Here is a 21569-nt window from a genome sequence, read left to right on the forward strand (position 1 = left end):
GTGCAGAGAACTTGGCCTGGGCATGGAGGAACTTGGGGTTTGCTTTAATATAATTTGCTTGATTGCCTGATATGATCACAGAAGCATTTGAGTGGTTTCCTTCCTGCAATCCAGCTACCATGAATATTTTCCATTCTGATTGTTTTTGGTGTTTTATGGTGATTTTTTAAAAACATATATACTATTTAAGAATTACTAATGCTTTGAAGAAATAAGTATTTCTAGCCCAAATAGAAATAAAAAGCCCCTCTGGTTTTGTATTCCAGAAGTGTGTACATTTATAGGGTGCACACTATTATTGAAAGAGCACTTGCCAGCTCTGATGGTTCATGAACTTGTGTGTGTTTGCATGGGGAAGGGGGTGGGAATATAGTCTGCAGTTTATGGTCGTCAAACAGCTACAAATATGCATGTTTTATATAGGACTGTTTAACCTTAGTGCATTGGGGAAATGGTCATGGTAACATGTATTTGCTGGAAATAGGATTTTTGTACTGGTAAAAATCCATGCTTGCTTACAAGGCTGGCCAGATCATTGGTTTCAAACAGAACAATCATAATAAAGCAAACCTTTTACATGATGATTTTTCTCTTGTGGCTGGTGGGAGTTTTGGAGGAAATTACAGACAGTAACACGCTATCATTTAAAAACTGTTCAGCAGTTTGGCAAGGACTATGCCAGATAAGAGATGCAGAATTGAAGGAATCACTTCTACTGCTAACCATTACAGTGCATTTTCCCCCCTCGTGATACCACTCAGTGAAGGCTTTCTTGGATATGCACTGAGGAATAAAGCTCATAGCTTTGTGACTTTCCTTATCCTTCCCCTCCCCCTGTCGCATCTGTTCCATATTAACTGTGGAGCTTTCTCAGGGTGAATTCCACCAAACCTTATTAGGGGGCAGATGCAAACCTATTACTTATGACAGGATCCAAATGAAGTTATATTCCAGATGAACATTTTCTGCTTTGTCGTTAACTAAAGGGAGGTTGGAAAGACTTTCCAAGTTTAAAATGTTTAGGAAAACGAGATTTAGAAAAAATACATGGTGATTTTTCTGATGAGTGTGAAGGGTATGTGGGGAGGAGCAGAGGCTGTGGAGTGGCTTTTCTTCTTAGGTGTTAGATACATTGTTTGAAATAGTAACTTCTTGGCAAGATAGTTGAAAGCTCTCTTAAAACAAAAAGTCACTCATTTCTCCGGCTCCAGCCAGCTAAATCAGCCCTATTTTCTCTTATCTATTAATCTACACCAATGAGCTAAATGCTAGGGTTGTATTTACAAGGGAAATTTAAAATTAACTTGAAATCTGCTTATCCACTGGGGAAAGTCTGACAAGCAAATGAAAAGGATCTCAATTTTAATACGTTGTAGTTCTTTAGATAAAGTTGTAGGCTCGCATTGTCAGCTTTCCATCATTCAGAGCTCAGACTTTGAAATAAGATCTAACAAGGGGCCTCTTGTGAGTTGCTTAATCTGTGGGCTTCCCAAGGATGCTCTCAATAGCCTTACAAAAAAGTTTTGTATATAGGACCATATTTTGCACTTGATCCGTGCAAAGAGCAGGGAGAGCTCTCCCTGAAAGTGAGAGTTTGACTTCCTGGCACTCTCCTCCCCTGCAGTATTCACTGTAACTGGGAGGTGTGCCCTCGGAGCAGGATTCGTCGCTGGTACCATCCTTTCACTGGGGTCAGGGAGAGTAGCTTACCATAGACCAGCGGCAGATAACTGGTTCAGCTACATTGCTCCATTCCCACCTTCTTTGGGGCAGCTAACCTGTGGTCACTTGAGCTAAGAAGATTGGCACTTATGAAGCTAAGGAGTTAAATAATGTTGGTAGCCTCAGTCCAGTTACCAGTGAATATTACCAAAGCCAGCACTATCATGTTTTGATGTTCATACTAAGCCGGTATCAACTTTGCCCACACTGTACCTTCTCTGTTGCTTAAATAAGACATTTCAGTCTCCAGGGCTTTCAACCCACCATCTCCTTAAATTTGCTAACAGGTGTTTTGCAGTGGAAAAGGGAGACAGCAAAGGAAAGAATTGTTAATTAAATTTCTGCCTCCCTTGCTGCTTTCCATGGAGAGCTGGCTATAAAAGGATGTTGTAGCTAAGGTTGAACTTTAAGGGGGCAAGCTGTGAGGTTACCTTCTGGAGCCAGCTTACTCTAGAAAACTGGAGTAACTCCAGTGAAGTCTGGAATAACACCAACATACAACAGATCTCAGTGAGATCAAAATCAGGCCATCGGGGATTGACTGCGAACTCTGGATCAGGAGTGGGACTTGGCATTAGGTTAAATTGCACCTTAGGTCCTCAAAGCCTTTGGGCCTATCTCTCTTTCTCTGCCTGCCAACTCTGACATGTTATATTCTGTTTCCAGAGTTAGAGCTGCAGGTAACCAGCCGTGCAAAATGCTGATAAGGGAAACTTGAGGAGTCTATAGCCAGACTGTCTGCGAGTGTTTCCACTGCTGGAGAGCAGGCACAATCAACTCAGATCTCAGAATACCTTTTAACCCCCTCAGGAACTGACCCCCTCTAAGATCTTTTTTCAGGCAGATTCTCTGAGGCAATGTGGCTGACTTGGGCCATGCTTGACATAAAGTGGGCTACAGACTGTTTACCCAGCTCTGAAATAACCCCCCCACAAAAACGGGAACCTTCCTTTGGTCCAGAATTTGCTTGGAGGCATCAGCACCATCCTCTTGGATGGCAATAAAAAGCCCATCTAGATGCTGCTAGCAGTATGGAAGGTAGCCACATATCTCCCAGCCACAGTTGCAGCCCCTTGCAGCAGCCAACAGCCACCTTCACTTAGATAGCTCTCAAGCAGGTTTTGCACCCAGGAACTAACCCTATATACATAGCAGCCCCAGTATCAGGGAAGTACAAGACTGTCACCTTTGCACGTCTTAGAATCAGAAATGCAGAGAAATAAGAGATCATCAGATCCAGCCCCACGTCCTGAGGTCAGGTCAAATACATTTAAATCATTTTGGTGTTTGTTGCTGTTCAGCCTGTCCTGGAAGCTGCATGCCAGCATTTAAAAGGATGGCATTTGTTTCAGGTTTTTTTCTTTTTATCCTCTGTGTTTTGTTCTCTATGGGACAGCATTAGTCAAAGCAGATATGGGTGGCCACAAATAGATATGGGCACCATACTTCTACATTACCCTGAAGGCTCAATCCCCTGTACGGGTGAGCATTTTGATCACTTCAAAAGAAATGTTAAATCCTGCCCAGTGGTGTTTTCCTGAGTGATCTCTGCTTACAACCACTGTATACCTCAATATATGTTTTACTTGCTTCAAATAAGCAGTGAGAGACCACAATGGCTCATGACAAAAATCTGTCTGATTTGTTAGTGCACAGCACAACCAGAGCTGACTGTTATAGCTAACCTTGGGAAACTAAGCATGCCCATGAGCTCCGGGGCTGGATTCAGCTCGTGCATGTCCGTTTCATAGATGATGCATGTGATCATTATTTGTTCTTGTTATTTGTACTTGGCTTGCTTGCCTATTTGTGCTGTTCTGCTCTTAAATTTTGAAGTATTGTGTATATAATTATCCCTATATTTGTGGGGGGCGGTAAATATTTTTATATGCCTGGATAAAGCAAGAACATAGTAAAGAATCCAAAGACTGAGCTGGCTCACTGTTCATTTTCAGAGGTATGCCTCAGTATAAATAAGCATGTGGTTATGAGATGACTTTTAGTTGGCTAGGGCCAGTTCACTGCTGCACGTTCTCTTTGTCTGTATGTGCTTATGGGCACTGCTGATCAGATTTGTAAAGCAAATGAGCTTTCTGTTAGCTTACCTTGCAATTATTATTTTGCTGTCTTCTCTCGTCCAGGACAGTGATTTGAGGAGCGTCTGCCAAGGGCACCTCTTTTAGCCCTATACTGCAGAGACTAGGATTGAGACATGCTTGTCATCTTACAGAACACATCTGAACTCAATTAGGCAGGCCCAGGGAGAGAACTGCTAGTTAAAGGCTCTAGTATTCATAGACTCCACACCACCTTATATGGAGGCCTCGGAGACAAACACAGACACACGTTCACCAGGGATACCTTTTCAAAGTGGCTCTGGCGCCAAACAGCATTTTGAACTCATCTGCTGCATGTGGCAAACCTCAAGTCCTTTATTTGAGCAAGCTTGCAGCAACCAGCAAGCTGTGACAGGAAATGCCCAGGGTAATGAACCAAGCACTCCAAACTGATAGCGTGCTTTTGAACATGAGGGATGCTGAAGTGCCTCCAACTGAAAACTGCACTTCTCACCCCACCCCTCCGCGCACACAGCCAAACCATGCTGCAAGTCGGTCTCTGAGAGCAGATGACTTTTTCTCCCTTGTTTAGCAAGGTAAGCATTGTACAGGAGATTGTTAGGTGCCTAAGCCCCCAGGAATTAGTTGCCTGGCTGCTGTTTGTGGTTTTAAAACCTTTCTCTATAGCTGTAGAAGTGCATTGTGGTGTCTAGGAACAAGCCAAGGAGTATCAAAAGTTATTGGGTTCTGATCCCATAGCGGGCTCCTTTTGTGGCCCGGGGGAAAGCTTCCACACATTATCATACCTGGATGGGTGAAAAGAGCAGCTTCGCAGAATTATTCAGAATCAAGCCATTAGTTATTTAAGCCTAAAACCAGACTTTTTTAATGCTAAGTTCAGGAGCCCAAATTTCTAACCCCCTCTGCCTCTTAAATCACCTATAACAGGGCTATCCAGCTGCTGGCCCATGAGCCATGTGCAGACTGCCAGGGGTTAACCTGCAGGCCCTGGGCTCCTGGTACAAGCACTACTATGCCTGCTGCTGCTGTAGGAATCTCTGGCCTCCCCCTCCCTCCTCCACCTTCCTCTTCTGGCCCCTGCCTCTGTGAGGCTCAGGGACCCTGTGCCATGTGGGGGCACCAATGCAGCACAGCAGGGTTTGCCCACTGGGCACAACGTGGTTGGAGGCTAGGGGGGCAGTGCAGTGCAGTGCAGCATGTTGTGTAGGAGGCATGTGGTCCACACGACGTGTGTTCAGGTCTTGCAGACCCTGGCCATACAGAGGTTGAACCACCATGAGCTGTAAAATGGGATTAATAACATTTGCCATCACACAAAGCTGTTAATGTTTGAATAGTGAAGAACTTGTGTTTTTTAATGGTTGTACCTTCAACCATGTGCCTTTAATGTTTGTACTTTCAGCCTGACCTAAAGCCCAGTGAAGTAAATGAATTTCCTGTGCTTTGAACCAGAACCTGTCTTGTACAACTGCCTAAAAACGTGTGCCTTTGTAGAAGGAAATCCTATCCATGATAGAAGATCTCCAGCTAAACAAGCTAGAAAGAAAAATGGAACATTTTGCTGGAAATCAAACAAAGTCAAAGTATTAAAAGAGAGAAGGTGCCAAAACATTCAGAAATGGTGTCTGGCCTAGAATAGCCCCCTCTTACAGGGAACTCAAAGGGCAGTTAGCCCCAGAACGTTTACGAGACACCACTAGGGAACATAGCTGCGAAATCCTGATACCAACCTTATCCTAACCCTGGTGAGGACATCAAGACTGTGCTTGCCAAGACAACAGCTTAGATCTAAATCCTTCATTTAAGATCTTTTCAAGTTCTGAAGCTGAGCAGTATTCCCATTAAGCAGACAATCAGAGTCTCATGCTCTTTGTCATATTTTTGAAATCTTGCTGTGTTTTATGTTTTTTGTTGTCTACAGAAGTGTGGTTACAAAATATGATAAACACTCTCCCAAAGAGAGAGAAAGAGAGGCTAGTTTCCTAACCCTTTCCAGAATTCCTGGCTGGTTGCATATTTTCCTGGTTATGGGAACCATTAGAAATGGTTGCTTGATGGAAGGGTTTAGCTTTTGAGCCTTGTCTTGTTTTACAAAGTAATTTAAAAGTTTGAGAATTGTTAAGCTATACATTCCTCACTCCTCTGGCTGGACATACTGTGCCATAGGATTTTTACCATCTTCCTGATTTAAAAGATAGACAGCAGGGGGGTATTATTTAAATACAGCCCTTTAACTTAATATTACATCTACAGCACAAAATAATTTGAGCTACGTTGTGCCATTCATGCATACTGGGCCACAGCAACAGCTTGTAAGACCTGGCATAGCTTCTTTAAAGTTCATGGTGCTTCACTTGCTCACACTAGCAGTGGATTTTGTTAGTAGCATAACTAGGTAGGGTGAAGCGCCCACTAGAAAGGGATGCCAGAATGCCCCGCTGGAGTTTTTGCCACAGTGGACCTAGCCCTACCCTAGGGCTCTGCAAAGCTTTGGTAGCTGATTCGATGTGGAGGAGATTTGGCCCAATTCAGAGACCAAATCTGAATTGAACAGGGAGACAAAGTAAAAGCTCAGAATCGATTCAAAGCATCCAAATCAATTCAGAAAAAGATTTGGAAAAGATTTGTCCGATTTGGAGATTTGGCCATAGATTAAACAGGCAGCTGACGGCTGCCTCCAGCAAGTAAGTCTTTTGGGGTTGGGGGAGGGGGAAGGGAAGGGGCATGGGGGAGAAGGATTGGGGCTGGGGTGGGACAAGCTGCCCAGCCAGGGTGAGGGGTGCATTACTCAGGGAGGGAGGTGGCGGAGGTGCAGGATGCAGGTGCGGCAGTGCTGGGAGCGGGGGCTCTGCCCTGCTGCCTCTTGCCCAGATGGGGCAGGAGGGTGGGATGCGGGCATGGCTGGCTCCAGGCAAAAGGGGGCAAGCAGCAGCAGGGCATAGCCCCTGCTCTGAGCGCTGCCGCATCCCACGCCCTCCATGCTGGCTGGCAAGTGGTGGCAGGGCAGAGCCCCTGCTCCCAGCACTGATGCAGGTGCAGTAGCACTGGGAGCAGAGGCTGTGCCCTGCTGCTGCCTGGAGTGAGCTGCGCCTGCATTGGGCCCCCACCGGCCCTGGGCACAGCACCACGTGCTGTCTGGGAGCTGGGGTGGTGCCACCTGTCAGCCAGAGCCCAGCACCGCTCAGCCCCAGCAGCCCCAGGTTCCCTGCTGAGCTGCACTGTACCCACGTGATGCAACAGCTGCCGCATGGGTGTCGGGGGGGGTCAATCCCTGCTGCCCCGCATTGTGTGGGGGGGCTCTGCCACAAGCCCTCAAAGGCTGCTGTAGCCGGTGAGTGTGGGGCTTTGTTTTTTTGTTTTCTTAAGTGCCAGGAGGCTGGGCCAGGTGGGGGAGGGGCCAGGCAGAGCCATGGGGGCTTCTCCTGCAGCTCTCCTCACCTGGGAAGAGGCAGGCACAGCTGGAGGAGCCACCCAGCTGTGCCTGCCTCTCCCTGACCAATCCGTATCTTTCTGAATCAGTGCTGAATCTTCCAAAGCTGATTCGGCTGAATTGATTCAGGACAGTGATCCAAATCTCCAAATCAAATCACTGTCCCCTGAATCACCTGAATCCAAATCCAAATCGAATACTTCCCTATTCGCACAGGCCTACCCTACTCCCAGTAGCGTATTTAGGGGAGTGGGGCGGGGCGGGGGGCAACAACGCATCAGAGGTGGCTTCCAGGGAGCCCATGCCATGGGGCTGGTACTGCCCAAGCTGACATTGCTGCTGCAGCAGCTGCCTTCACAGAGCAGAAAGCCAGAGGGGCGAAGGCTTCCCTTTCCCTCATTCACCCTCCTACAGCCTGCAGTGTTTGTCATACCCTTCCTGCCCCACCCTGGGCACTGACGGAGTTTCCTATGACTCTGGGTATGACCCTTGAGAACTGTTTTCCTATACAAGCTGTTCTAGTGATTTGAACAGGGCTAGTTGTGAAGTAAGTTACACTCAAGATGAATACACGATTCAGAATCTGCTCCACAGTGAATTAATAATACAGAAAAGTGTGTGCGAGTCCAGAAAGCACAGCATCGTATTGGTAAGTGTGGAAATAACATTTCTATTAGACTGTAATGATAGAAACTTACCAAATCTCTTTCTATGCCTATGCCTATGTGTGGGTTTCTGAACCCATATAACTATGTGGGCAGGTGTCGCAGGGCTCTCAGGCATCCTGCAACTGAGACTAGGAATAGCTTGGGAGAGACCCCTAGGAGCAGAAAAGGGGAAGCACAACTGCCAGTTACTAGGATTGTGCAGGTGCCGGTTGCCCTAGCAACCAGGGAAGCCAGGAGCCAGGAAGGGGCGGAGCTTAGCCCTTCTTAAACCCAGATAGAAGGCCAGGAGTTCAGTTCCCCTCTGGCGACCACAAGAGCAGGAGCTCTGCGGGTGAGCTGAGCAGCCCAGGTCAAGGGTGCAGCCTGACCGCTCTGACCGGCCGCAATGATGCAGGGGAAAAGGGAACTTGGACGGAGGTAAGGCGGAGCCTCCATAGAGTGAAGCTGGGTCTATGAGCTCAGGGCTTATGATTACGTTACGAGCCGGTAGGCTTCTGGTTATGTTGTAGCCACTTGGCTCGTGATTTTTGTTGCTGTTATACTGGAGGACCGGGTGAGGCTGTAGGGGTGCGAGGAGGCCTCACGGGGGCTCCCCAGTAGCTGGGAGGTTCCCGGTGCCCAGCGGGGGCACAGTGAGCAGTGCCACAGTGGGCACAGCATTTCGAGTACCGGAGAGGCGCTCGGTGTGTGGGGATTGTAGCCCAGCTGTGAATGGGCGCTCAGGCCCTAGGGGCGCGAGAGGCGCGGCATAGGCCCCAGAGGGGGCAACGGGCGCGAGAGGCGCGGCATAGGCCCCAGAGGGGGCAACGGGCACGAGAGGCGCGGCATAGGCCCCAGAGGGGGCAACGGGCGCGAGAGGCGCGGCATAGGCCCCAGAGGGGGCAACGGGCGCGAGAGGCGCGGCATAGGCCCCAGAGGCGCGGAAAAGGCCCCAGAGGGGGCAACGGGCGCGAGAGGCGCGGAAAAGGCCCTAGAGGGGGCAAAGAGCGCAGGAAGCGCACGACAAGCCCAGACAAGGGGCAGTAAAAAGCCCGAGAGTGAGAAGGGCACTGACGACCCAAAAGGCGAAAGAAGGGGCTGGGACCCAATGCTATGTCCCGGGGGAGGATCATTCCGGCAACAACTGCGAGGCTTGGGCTGCAGTGCAGGGGAAGAAGGGAGCCGCAGACAGCGCCCCCGACCATCAGGGCGCACATAAATGGGCAGCCTCCTGCTAGGTTTCATCATTCTTCACTTATGAACAAGATCAAGATGTGGCAGGCGAGAATAGGCGGGTGGTGGGCCCATTGCAGAAATCCGGAGCTGCACGTGCAGAGAGACTCCAAAAGTGAGACTCCTGTCACAGGAGGTAATATGTTTTGTGAAAACCTGTGAAAAGCAGAGAAAATTTCAATCTACTACGTGTTTCCTAACATGAGAATGTCCAGGCATTTGGAAAATGGATTTGATCCCTGGACTGTCACAGGCTGCATCTGGTAGACTAGAACAATGGGAAAGACACTGTAAAGCTAAAGGAAACTCCCAGGTAGAGCCGGCCGGCGGGGGAACACACTGTTGTCTAGCAGCACCTTCTAGGAATGGAAAGAAGCATATAAAGAGTCACCTGTGAAGGTGGCTCTGTCTGAAATGTTTATTATTGATGATGTGAATCAGGTTGAAAATGAGAACAGGTGTTAGTTTCAAACAATTTGCTGTTTTCCAGCAGTAGGAAGTTTTCTCTTTCTTAAAAAAGAGGAAATCTCATGTATTAGGGAGATTGCTTTCCTTTTTGTTGCAAAGTTTCCATTTTAAGAAGCTTGTTGGATTGTTGAGCTTGCTACTATAAGTGTTCAGTCTGTAAAGGAGCCGCAGCAAGAGACATTCACTGGGTAAAATGATGTTAGCTGCTTCATGGCTGAGCCAAAATGCGTTTTTTGTTCAGCTTTTTCTTTGATAATCTGTCAGAGCAGTCCACTTGTGATGTTGTCAAGATGGTTCTTGTGTAGCTTTCATGACTTATTTTCTAAACATACTGATGAACAGTTTTTGTTCAGTTGAATATTCATTATATGTTTGTTTCATTTTTTTTTTTAAATGGTCATAACAATTATTTAATCAATGGACTATTTGTTCCAGCAGTAATTCCTTTCTCATTTTTTTTCCTGTGTTTATCAGTTACCAGGGGGATGAGAACATCACAGAAAACTTAGGTCTTGGGAGTAGGTAGGTAGATGTCAGGATAAAGCAGCTTGTGCGTCTGGGGACAAGAGTCGTAGAGTACGTCCTGGTCTCTTTGATCTCCAGTGCGGGTGGCTTTTGGAGCTATCTTTCTGCTACACCTTACTGCTTTCTCTGGGCCTTGAAATAAACTGCATATGAAAGGATCTGTGCAGAACCAAATTCTTGTCTATTCTATCCTTTATAAAGAAAGGTCAGGAATGAGCTTGTTGGACTATGAACAGCTAATTATCCTTGCAAACAAAACACTTTACTACATGCTGGATTCTTTAACCAGCATCCAGTGCCAGTGGTATTTTGTTTGTTCTCACATCTTTGTTCATTGGCTTGTTTGAAGGAGAGATTAAAGATAAACAAATATCTTTGCACTGGAAACGTATTTCTGTTGCTACCAGGAAGCCAGCTGCGCACACTTGCAAGAACCTATGGCTCAAAGGGTCAACTGTCAAAGCATTTGCCTTCGCTGCCCCCCCAAAGTTGTTACAAAATAATAGCATTGCATTAAAAACTCAAAAATGGTTCAAGTCTCTGATCAAGAGTTAAAATTTGACAGATAAATCTTATTGTGCGGTGGGGAGGTCTGTTTCTTTTCCAGACTTCCCAGTACAAATCTCATGAACTCTCTTCCCTTATGAGAGTATAGGCATTCCTAATATTTCTACTGACAGTCGTTAAATTTGTTTCTTCATAAGACAGTTCATTTGGTGCTCTCCATGCTGAACCATTTGGTAACAATAAAGGCCAGAAGTTATTGGCTGACAAAATGCAATATAATATCTCCTTTGTCATCTTGTGATAAGCTGTGGCACTTATGATACTTAAGGCTCTTTCTGTGGTACAATGTATGCTAGACTGACAAAGTGAATGAGGAGTTATTGGAAAGAAATCCAGTAGCTCCAAATACAATAGCCAACTTACTGTTCCTCGCCAGAGTTCGCACTTAATGCAGTGAGTGGTATAATGGGTGCCTGCTGCCAGTGCTGCTGTTACCCCCAATGTGCATGTGTACTCTCCTTCCACTTCTGCATCTGCCAAGAGAAACACTCAGAGCCATATAGTCGCATGTTCCTTTTTCTGGAAATAATTTGCTAGGGTGCCTCAGTTAGACCACACATTCTAGCCTTGATTAAGTAAGGGCAGTGCTAGGGAAGAAAATTATTGATAAAAGATGAGTGCGTTTCTGTATAAGGAAAGCAACATGCTCGTGTGCACACACCTGAGAGAGGCAGTGTCTGAAGTGCAAGTGGGGTTGGATGGAGAAGGTGAATCAAAGGGTGGTAGTAAGGCTGTTCTTGGGTGTGATAGCATGATCCAGCTGTTTTGGGGAATCCAGGAATCCACTGGTGTGAACTTGGAAGCGGATATCCTGCAACTCCTTTCCTCACCATATCCCATGAGTCTGTTTTCTCTCTTCATCCATTCATCTTTCGTGTAGGTGGGTTAGGAAAGAAGGGCTTGGGGATCTCCATCTGTGTCATATTTGGAAGGAGGTAAAGGCTCAGGCCAGAGCTGACCGCAGAATACAGCTTTCAGAATTAGCCAGCTGTTCGTGCACTGAGTGAGATGAGAGTAGATCTCAGTCTTGTTGTAGTTTTGTGTTCATAATAATACACAAAGGACGAGGTCCCCGGTGTCCTGGGGACTGAAAATGCTGGTCCTGCCTTCAAGGGCTCACTGTGTGATCATACCTCAGCACCTCCTGTTAATTACCTTTGGGCCTACAGCTCAGATAGCAATTTCCCTATGAGTCAGGTGGGGTTTCTGAGAGCTTGAAACCCAACCCAGAGGCTGGGCCCCAAAGCACTGTTACATTTTGGTAGCAGCTTCAGTGGACTCTCATGGAAGGCTGGCATGAATAAATGCATCATAGTGCTTCTGTCTTGGAGATCAAAAGAGTTCCCTCCAGCAAAACTAGGTCTTATCAGGGAAATTGTAAGAGAGATCTCAAAACACCCCATTGCTTAATTAGGATAATTTATAAAGGAGGGACATGAACCAGCAGAGAAAAGAAAATTAGGCCCCAAGTGGGTTGCAAATCTTAAATATGAAGAGCCAGAAAATTCATCTGAATCTAGGTGCCTAGGGGCCAAAGCATAAGTGCTTTGTGCAGTGTAAAATCTTGCATGGGCCTCATGGGAAAATCCCAAGGCAGCTACAGAGAAAGGAGGAGACTGAAATCAATCCCAGCAACAATATTTTCTACAGAAGGAAAGTCCCCCGGTAGAGAAACAATGGAGGAGTGATGCAAGGAAGACAAAGAAAAATGAGCTTTCCAAACACTGAATATTGTCTATATTTTTCTTTTCAAGCCAGAGCCAGTTAACACCCATACTCTTCACCAGAACAAGACGCCAGCAGCCTGTAAGTTGAAATTCTAGGCAATAGGCCCAAGGCCAAGGCTTTGAGTAGGTGGGAAACAGCTGTTCTTCTAGGAATTGATGTCACTGAATTCCCGGGAGAGCCTTGGACATGGCAGGGGAAGTGGGTGATCATGAAAAATGTGTATGATGTGGTGTTATAATGGTCAAAGGATAATTAGCTACAGTGACCAAGATTTAATGAATCCCAGAGTTCCTGTCACCTGAGTGTTGGTGTTTATAATCACAGGAGTGCAAGACAGGAGACTTGGCTCAGCATTGAATTGAAGAGAAATTCAACTCCATAAAGAAGTTAGAAATCTGGGAAAAACATTAGAAGGGGAGGACTGCATGTGCTGCTGGAGTGTGTCAGCAGGAAGTGAGATAAGAGTAGCAGAAGCAAAACTTTATAACAAGGCACATAGCAAACCACATCCCCAGCCTTGGCATTCAGTTGGGTCTTGGCAACTGGGCAGGGAGCCCTATATTCTCACATGCATTCCCAGAACCATTTCTAATAGCTCCTCTTCTAAAGCTCTTGGATCAGGACTTCAAAAAAGTTCAGTTCCCATTTTGGTGTCGGAAGAAGTGTCCAGACTTTCAAGATTGCAGGACTCCAAGTACTCAGCTCTTTGGAAGATCTAACCATAAGAGCTACAACGAGAGCATGGAAAACTAAAGAGACTCTTACCTGGGGGTCTAAATGGAAACCAAGCTGTCTTGGGAATATCACCCTCCCCGTCGGTGTTAGGCCTATGAAAGTCTGTCCCTGAGCACTTCAGGGGAAAAAATCAGGCTCTGGGTGCCCAAGTCCTGAGTTAACCATTTATTCTTTATGGACCTGAATACTGTACCTGTAAAAATGCCCAAACCTGCTGCTACAGATCGCAGTAGGGGGCAGGATTAGGCGCTTTGCTGAAATGTTTGTGTGGCTTTAAGGACCAATATAAAAAATATACTCAAACTGATTGCTTTAAAGAACACTTTAAAAGCAAGGAGTATTTGATTTCTCTCACTGCTACAAGGAACTGTTCCCTGCAGCTGGCATCCTGCCTGGAAACGATCTGGTTCATTTTAATTTGAGAAGAGTATCTCTTTTGGGGTACAGAGTAGGACTTTTTAGAAGCAACATGGGATCAAAAAGGATCTGCTTCTCCTCACACAGAGTGACCATCTTGAGCTGCAATCCAGCCACAAAACCACAGTGAGGGAAGGCATCTCTTGTAAAAGAGTCATTTGTTCTTTCAAGCCGACTAATACTATTTCACACAGAAACTGGTCCGAGGCCGTACAGTCTGGCAGCACAGCACTGGGGAGGACCCCACAGGACTCCGAGAAGTTGGTGTTTAAAATCACAGGACTGCAAGATAGGAGACTTGGCTCAGCATTGGTGTCCAACGCTGATTTTTTTTTTATGCAGTTTGGAAAGTGTCAAAGCAGTAATTTTTAGACTTTTATAGAAACATTTGTTATTGATTTTACAGATCATTGTTATTTAACAAAAACAAATGCTTGAAGGTTTACAAACTGCCTGGGATTAAAGGAATCCATTGAGATCATAGCTTTCTACACTCCTTTTTTTTAAAGAACATTTAGTCCCAAAAAAACCCAAACCCTTAATTCTGTTACCTCTGTGCTAAACAGCCCACCATCCCTTGTAGGGAAGAACACACAAGATGAGGGAAGAGTGCTGGAAAGTCCAGGGGGGTGGCTTAGCAAAGTTTCCTGTGTGTTTCCAACCAAGGAAAAGCTCTAACCCTGCACAGAGGGATGGGGCCCGGCCCCACAATATAGCTCAGCTCTTTCTCAGGCCTGTCAGTGATTCCCTGGGTGCAGGCAGTGTCCTCTGCCTCTGGGTTCACACCCGGGGAGGGGAGGGCGAGAGCCTCTGGCATGATGCGCTCAGGTAGTCCATAACAGACTTGCTCTGTCTCTTGGTAGAAAGGAGACCTTAGCCCAAAGACTCAAAATCCAGTTGCTCCCCACAAACACGTGCTGCATCGTCCTGACTCCCTTAGGAACTGCACATGCACCTGCATGGGCACCCTTCTGAATTGCTCATTCATGTAAAACAGCACTGCCAGACCTCAGTGCTAAACCCGACCAGCTGATGGATGTGGCTTTGTGGTTTCCCCCTTCTCAGCTAACTAAGGTCAGGTGCTAGCTTCTCCCTTAGCCTTACTAGCATGGTACATTGACAAGGGGCTCCAAGCATGGACGTGCCCATCCCTGGAGCAAAACAACAAAGCACAGTTTTGTGGGTAAAATGGCCTAAACCAGAGGCTCTCACCAGCACGGTTCTGTTGGTCCAAGATCCCAAACTGCCGTACCCCTCCCAGAGCTGTGCTGGCTGGACCCTGGGCTCAGAAAGGATAGCATTCAGTGCCATGCAATGTCAGGCCTATCTTCCAGAGACATGTACAGTAAAAGTGTCAGCAGATATAATCCTAAATGTTATGTATCTAAATGTTATGTTACTAAATGTTATGCATCTTCTAGCCAATTTGTGCCATTGCTTTTCCTCAAACATTTATGATTATCCATTTCCTTTTCTGGCATGGAAGAAAGTGTTTGCTTAACTTCCCTGAAAATAGTACCATAAATCTAGGAATTGGGAGCAATGGCGTGGTAATTATTTTCTTAGAGAATATAATTTGGGGACAGTTTTAACAATGATTTTATTCCCTAATGGGAATAGAACAGATTATTTTGGACTAATTATGATGTTGGAAACAATCCTGCCTGACATCTCATTTTCTCTGAAATAATATTACAGGGAAGTCCCCAATTCTGTGCTGATTTTACACTTGTGTTGCCTTCTCACAGTCTCACCAAGTCCAGTGTATCTCACATGTTTAATGGTTTTAGGCTCCGTCACTGAAAGCCCTGGTTAGCCCTACCTACTAGAACAGGGGTGGCCAAAATGCAACCCATGGGCCAGATGTGGCCCGCCAGGCCATTCTATCCAGCCTGCGGGGCCCCCCCCAAAATTTAGAAAATTAATATTTATCTGCCTCTGGCTGCCTGTCATGCGGCCCTCTGGCTTGCAAAACTCAGTAAGCGGCCCTCTGCCCGAAATAATTGCCCACCCCTGTACTACGACAATAGTGCCATTGATATCAATGGGAGTTTTTCGTTCAGGAGATCCCCAGGATTGGATTCCTGGAAATCTTTTCTCTAGTTGGATCTGGTTTTTTGTTTTTCTTACCAGTTTGTTTGAGGGGCTTTTTACACTATGTGCCAGTATTGTATGTACCAATGATGCACATTTGTTTCCTATCAGTCAAGTAAACCTACTCCAGCCCCAACCATGTACTCTATTGTTTGTTCACAATATGTTTTTCTTTCTTTCTTGATTTTTTTTTTTCTCCATGAGCCCTGGTATACAAGAATATTGAAAACTGAGTGTATAAATGAGCATAATACCACATCTCTCACATAAGAGTCCATTCTTCCCTTAACGCACACATTAATCGGGCTTGCATGGATATATATGCAGCATGTCTACATGTGCGCCTTAATGCTTATTAGCCTATTTTAATATGCATTAAAGCATCACATAAAAAAACATGCTTTATACTTAATGGGCATTAAACTAGGAAAATGCACATTAAGCGTCACTTAAAAAGCATTCACTTTAGTTAATACGCATTTTCCTAGTACCTCACAATGGAGGGCTCATATACACAAGCTGGGAGGCTGCAGTGACACACTGTAATTCCAGTGCATTGGAGCAGACTCAATTAATTGAGTCTGCTGGAGCGTGGTAATTACAATGCTCTAGCAGCTCCAGTGTCTCATGCATCAGTGTCCCCGATAAGGGGTAGGGCAGTGTGGGGGGGACAAGCAGCTGCTGTGGGTCTGACTCCAGCCCCAACCTGGGCTCAGGGTGTGAGTGGGAGCCGCAACAGCTGCCTAACCCCTTTCACCCCCGAATCCGAGAGGAGAGGCTCTTCCTCCCTCCCCTGCACATTGAGGGGCTCATTTTACGTGTGAGGCACTAGAGCAGGCATTGCCTTACATGGGTCGAGGCCCCTCACAGCTGCACCCCTTCACAAGCCACACTCTGCCCGCCTCACCCCACACTGGTGCTCAAGCCCCTCGTGTGGCCAGGCGGCACGGGGCAGGACAAGGGCTCTGAAGGAGAAGGGGTAAGGCAGCCGCTGCCCCGCACCCCGCTTCCTTGGGTCACGCACACGCCGCCGTCTCAAGGAGCTCAGGAGAGACTCTGTCCCTCCCCACCCAGCAGGGGCCGGCAGAAGCTGACCTCTCTACCCCTGTGACCACTCACTACCCCGGGCAGCCTCTCCACCTGCTGTGTGCAGCAGGGTCCTTTCCCCAGCCCCTCCGTCCAGCCAGTCCTGCCCTTCCCAGGGTCTGGTTCATTCAGTCCCATGGCCCTGCCCTGGGCAGAGGCAGGAGAGCAAGGAGCCTGGCCCAAAATCACCCAGCCCTGGGCAGCCAGGCAGGCTCAGCCAGCTGCCCCCAGACTGGGGCTGAAGGGCAGGGGCTCTGCACAGCCAGTCCCGGGCACTGCTAGGTTAGCCCCACCTGCTGCAACTGGCCCGGGCACTTCTACATGTGCTCCAGGAGCGGGGTGGGGGGAGCAGCACTTTAATTAGAGCGGCTCTGACAGCAGCTCTAATTAAAGTGCCACTGTGTCTCCTGTATCAGCATCCCCATGCTTAGAAATGGCGTTAAATACACTACATATCAGTTATCTTATTGGTATTGGCCAAGAAAATCTTTATTGGTGCACCGCTATATTTATTTGCTGTGGCCTAAATGAACAGCCCTTGTGTATCTCCAGTAGAAAGTGGTGTAGCTGAGACTGGAATCAGGGCTCCAGCTTTCCGGTATACAAAATAAGGAATATTGATGTTGTGGAGAAAGTAAAGAATCTTTAGTGGTGGTAAATCCAGAGAAGCGCTCGAGCGTATTTAATTACAGACCAATGAAGGCTGCACAACCTGAGCAAATTATAGCTCTAGTTTGGGCTTCCTTTTTCCTGATCAATTTCTTTGTCTTCCTCTACTTGCGTACAGACAACGGATCAAATGTTAGCCCAGCCTACGAGTCAGAGCACAGTTATTTGGTACCAGGAACTATACATCTTTTCTCTTTTTTCTCCCATAGGATAATGGACCTGCTCAGAGCAAAAGGCCAGTGCCTCACACTGCCGGAGGGAGCCCGACTGACAGCAAACAGATGTTGAACGTACAGTACAATAATCCAACGCGACTCTATGCCAATAACAATGCTGAGTCCAGTTTGCCAGCACAGCTGAGTGGGCTCCATATTGCTGCTTCCCAAAGGTGTGAGAAAAGCTTAATTCATGCACTTCTATTGTTAACGGTTCAGTATGGAATTTGACCATTTTAATTGCAACTTATACAAAGTGAGATGCAAAGCAGGTATGTGTGTAGAAGTACCAGGCCATGCTTTGTGGCCTGTCTGTAGGGTATAGGGGTTGTACAAATGCTTTGTGATTAGAGCTTGCTGGTTCAGTCCCAGTGTGCCAGCAAAGATATGAAGTTAGCATGGGGCTGAAATGTGAAACCTTTGTTTTTGGAATTGAAGACTTTATTCCTATTCAGAAGGCTGGAGGGGGTGTGGAGGGAGGTGGACATCTGCTGTACTGGGTAAAGTTCATTGACTGCTCCTCTGGCACTCGGATCCAACACATGAGCTCATTATAAATCCTGGGAGTGTTAGTGATGGCTTTGTTGAATCAGAACATGTGAACTACAGCACAAGCAGTCCAGTAAGTGATAAGTGGAGGGATTTTGTATGTGTGTGCTTTTTCCATTGCCAGCATGACTGGTCAATAATCACTTGGTGTGAGCATTCAGACTTGCTGTTTCCTTAAAAGGCAGTGTTTTTTCCTGAATAGACCACTTCTGCCTGACAGTGGCTCTGTTATACCTCCAGTTAACATCTAAACTAACTGACTAATCAATGGTATCAGTTAAAGACATTCTCTGTTTTCTTCACCTTTATATTTTGTGCATGTGGCAGCCCACTGTGTACTATCACTCCTTCCATTTCCTCTGTACAGCCACTTACTCAGGATTTCTCTTGATGAAAAGACCCTTACATTTTATAAATTTTAACAAGAGAACAGGAAAACTTTAAATGTTTTCAAAGGAATCTTGCTAAAAAATCAGAACATGCTAGTTTAAGTGTTCTGTCAGCAATTAGCACTTTCTAAAAATGGTCTGTTTAAAAAATTTGAGTTGACATTTTCCTTTTAAGTGTGGGTTTCAGAAAGGCCTGAGAGACTTTTTCTTAATTTCTTTTAACCACCTCCGCTGGCTGCCACAGGGTCTTCCTAGGAGGGGAGCCTATGTTCATTAGAAAGGAAGAGCCAGATTCAGCAAAATGCATTTCCCCACCCTGAAGAGCAAACGAGTATACCTGCTGCAAGCGTCTCTGAGCCAAATTCAGAGTCACTGGCCAAATGGTACAAGTTACACCAAATTGCCCTACCGTGGGCATCCAAACAATGTCTAACTTAGATGTGGAGGTGGCAAAGAGGTGTGTCGTGTTGTGTCATGTGTGTCACGCATGTGTGTAGCAACTGGAAGAAAGAGGATAAAACAGACCTACCCCTGTACACTGCTGTTATTACTCTCCTGGCTTGCACTGAGGATACTGAGTTCATATCTGAATTAATCAACCAAGCTAGTTGGTACCTGACCCCTGCCACCCCTCCCTCCATACCTCCCACCCCCTTCTCCCCTTTGCTGCAGTTCTGCTCCTGCTCCAGGGCACTCAGCCACAGCCGCCCGGCCCTGCCTTGCCCCAGTCCAGCCTTGTCAGGGAGAAGTACTGGGAGCTCCTGGCCGGGCCAGGTTGGGGCTGGAGGGACCAGAGCCAGAGCAGAAGATAAAGGGGAAAAGGAGCAGCTGAGGGAGGCAAGCTATGCAGTCTTTCCTATGCTCTCCCTAGATCTGCATAGGTGGGTCTCCCCTATTGCTGCCTGCCTGTGATCTCCCCCACACTCCACCAGTTGCAAATGCCCTTCTCTGCCAAACAAACCATCCTGGCCTGGGGCAGAAGTAATTCAGGGCTGAAGCCAAGGCTGAGCTCAGGGCCTAAGGCAGGCAGCAGCTCAGCTCCAGCTTGGGCCAATATTTGAATCCAAGACCAGGCTCTCCCGCTTGCCCCTATGTTGATTGGTGGGGTGGGGGGGAAACCTTGTCTTGGATTCAGATAAATGCAGTAGTCGGCTGGCAAGCCCTGGCTTAGATTCCAGTAGGGGATAAAGCTGATAGACCTAAGCTTATCATACATGTCAGAGGTTCCTAGTTTGAGACCTGAGACCCCAGCATTCACCAGTAGATTCCCCAGTTCCTGGTCCTGATTGTATTTTGAAGAAGAAGCCAGGATTGTTCTTCTGCAGACTTTCAAGTGAAGCCCCAGAGATTGTTTTCATAAAAATTAAACTAAACAAACTGGCAAAGTCTAGGTTGGGTTAAAATAGCTGTTAGGAAAGCAGAGAGATATTCACGCTTTTAGAAATGAAAACACACACAGCTCAGATGAGTATCTTAAACTTTGATGGGGACCAACATTTGGACTGGTGTATTTTCACGTCTCCAGCTGTTACTAATATATACTGCACAAGAGCCATTAAAATAGTCTAAATGAGAAATAATGCCCACACCAGTTCAAAACAACATGAAGATTTGTTTTTCCACATCATGAAGTGCTGCATGCCTGTCCAAATTCACACTTCAGTAAAAGTATCAGCCATGTTCTGCTCTGTTACCCCTATGCAGCTCTACTGAAGTTAATAAGGTTGGAAGTCCTGGGAATTGCACTGAAATCACTGGGAACAAAATGGCTCTTTTTTGTGTATGTTGGCTAAAAAATAGGGAGGTTTAACTTCAGCAGTGAGCAAACATGTTTTTGCCTAATTTTGAACCCAGTTGTAGGTTCAGTATTGGGTCAACGAGCGCAGTCTTTTCCAAGTCTGCGGCCTGCCTGGATCTGATAAAACACAGATTTACTTCCTTGTTGAAAACATATCAAGTGAGGGATGAGCGAGTTTTAGCAAGGTCATTAAATAACGCTGAACTTGTGCGCAAGACACCAGAACAACTGGCATAGATAACATACCTCCCAGCCTCGGCAGCTTCAGCAGCTTCCAACCGCACCCATCTGTGCTCAGCAGCAGCCCTTCCTCTGCGTCTCCAGAATTCATCGACATCACGGCCTTTGGAGGACTCGGGAATTGCCGAGCAATCCAGTCCCACAGGGTGAACTGTGAAAACAAGATACACACTTGTCTGATCTTGGGAGTTTAGCCTGGAGTTCCTAAATTATATCCCACCACATGCACATTGTGACCAGCCAGACTTTGAGACCCAGATCACTTCTACAGCACGCAGTCTTGGGCAGTTGTCAAATGTGAATTTTGTTTGATTTTTGTGTGTATGCAAATACAATGCCAGTGGAGACAGTGAGTCCGATTGCAATTAAAATGTGTTAAGCAGCCTGACAGAATTAAGTGCTCTTGCTGTTTTTAGTATCTTTATATGCTTGGATCCTTGCAGACAAACTGCTTTCACCAAGAAACTGTATTAGGCCTTGGTTTAGTAGAACATTTAAATGCATACCTTAAATCCATCCCCATTCAGCCAGCACTTAAGCTAAAGTCTCTTTGAAGTCACTGGGACCTACATTTCAAAAGATTTGCTTTGCTGTGTAGGGATGGAGTGATGGATTGGGGCCTGGATTTACTATTTATTGTTTTATTGCAATATCATTTAAATTGTCCCCAGTATTGTGCCAGTTGCCTCGCAAGCAGATGTGAAGGCAGTCTCACATGCCCCAGAGGGCTTCCAGTCCAAGCAGATCAAAGGAGATGGGGGACGGAGCCATAACATAGGGCATTTTCTTAACTTGTCTATTTCTCGCTTGCTGTGGTCCAGCAGTATAACCCATGAACATGCCTTTTAAAGTTGGAATCACCTAGAAGGAAGCTGCATTAGAAAAGGTGCATTCATTTAAGATAACGTCATATCCCACTGGGGCTCTGGCTGGCAACAACAAATAGTATCCCTGATGCCAGATATTCTAGCAAGGATTT

The 21569-nt window shown here is 46.5% G+C and overlaps 1 protein-coding gene across 1 annotated transcript in view; it reads left to right on the plus strand.

The window, feature by feature from the left end:
* PDLIM4 (PDZ and LIM domain 4) overlaps positions 1-21569 on the plus strand; it is a 93010-nt gene that overhangs the window by 57375 nt on the left and 14066 nt on the right. Inside the window, exon 4 of the mRNA XM_090064564.1 lies at positions 17609-17787. Coding sequence (XP_089920690.1) covers positions 17609-17787 — 179 coding nt within the window. The remainder of the gene's footprint in view (positions 1-17608; positions 17788-21569) is intronic.

Source organism: Crocodylus siamensis, chromosome 10, assembly GCF_052110815.1.
Source record: "Crocodylus siamensis isolate JL-2025a chromosome 10, ASM5211081v1, whole genome shotgun sequence".
Taxonomy (NCBI): domain Eukaryota; kingdom Metazoa; phylum Chordata; order Crocodylia; family Crocodylidae; genus Crocodylus; species Crocodylus siamensis.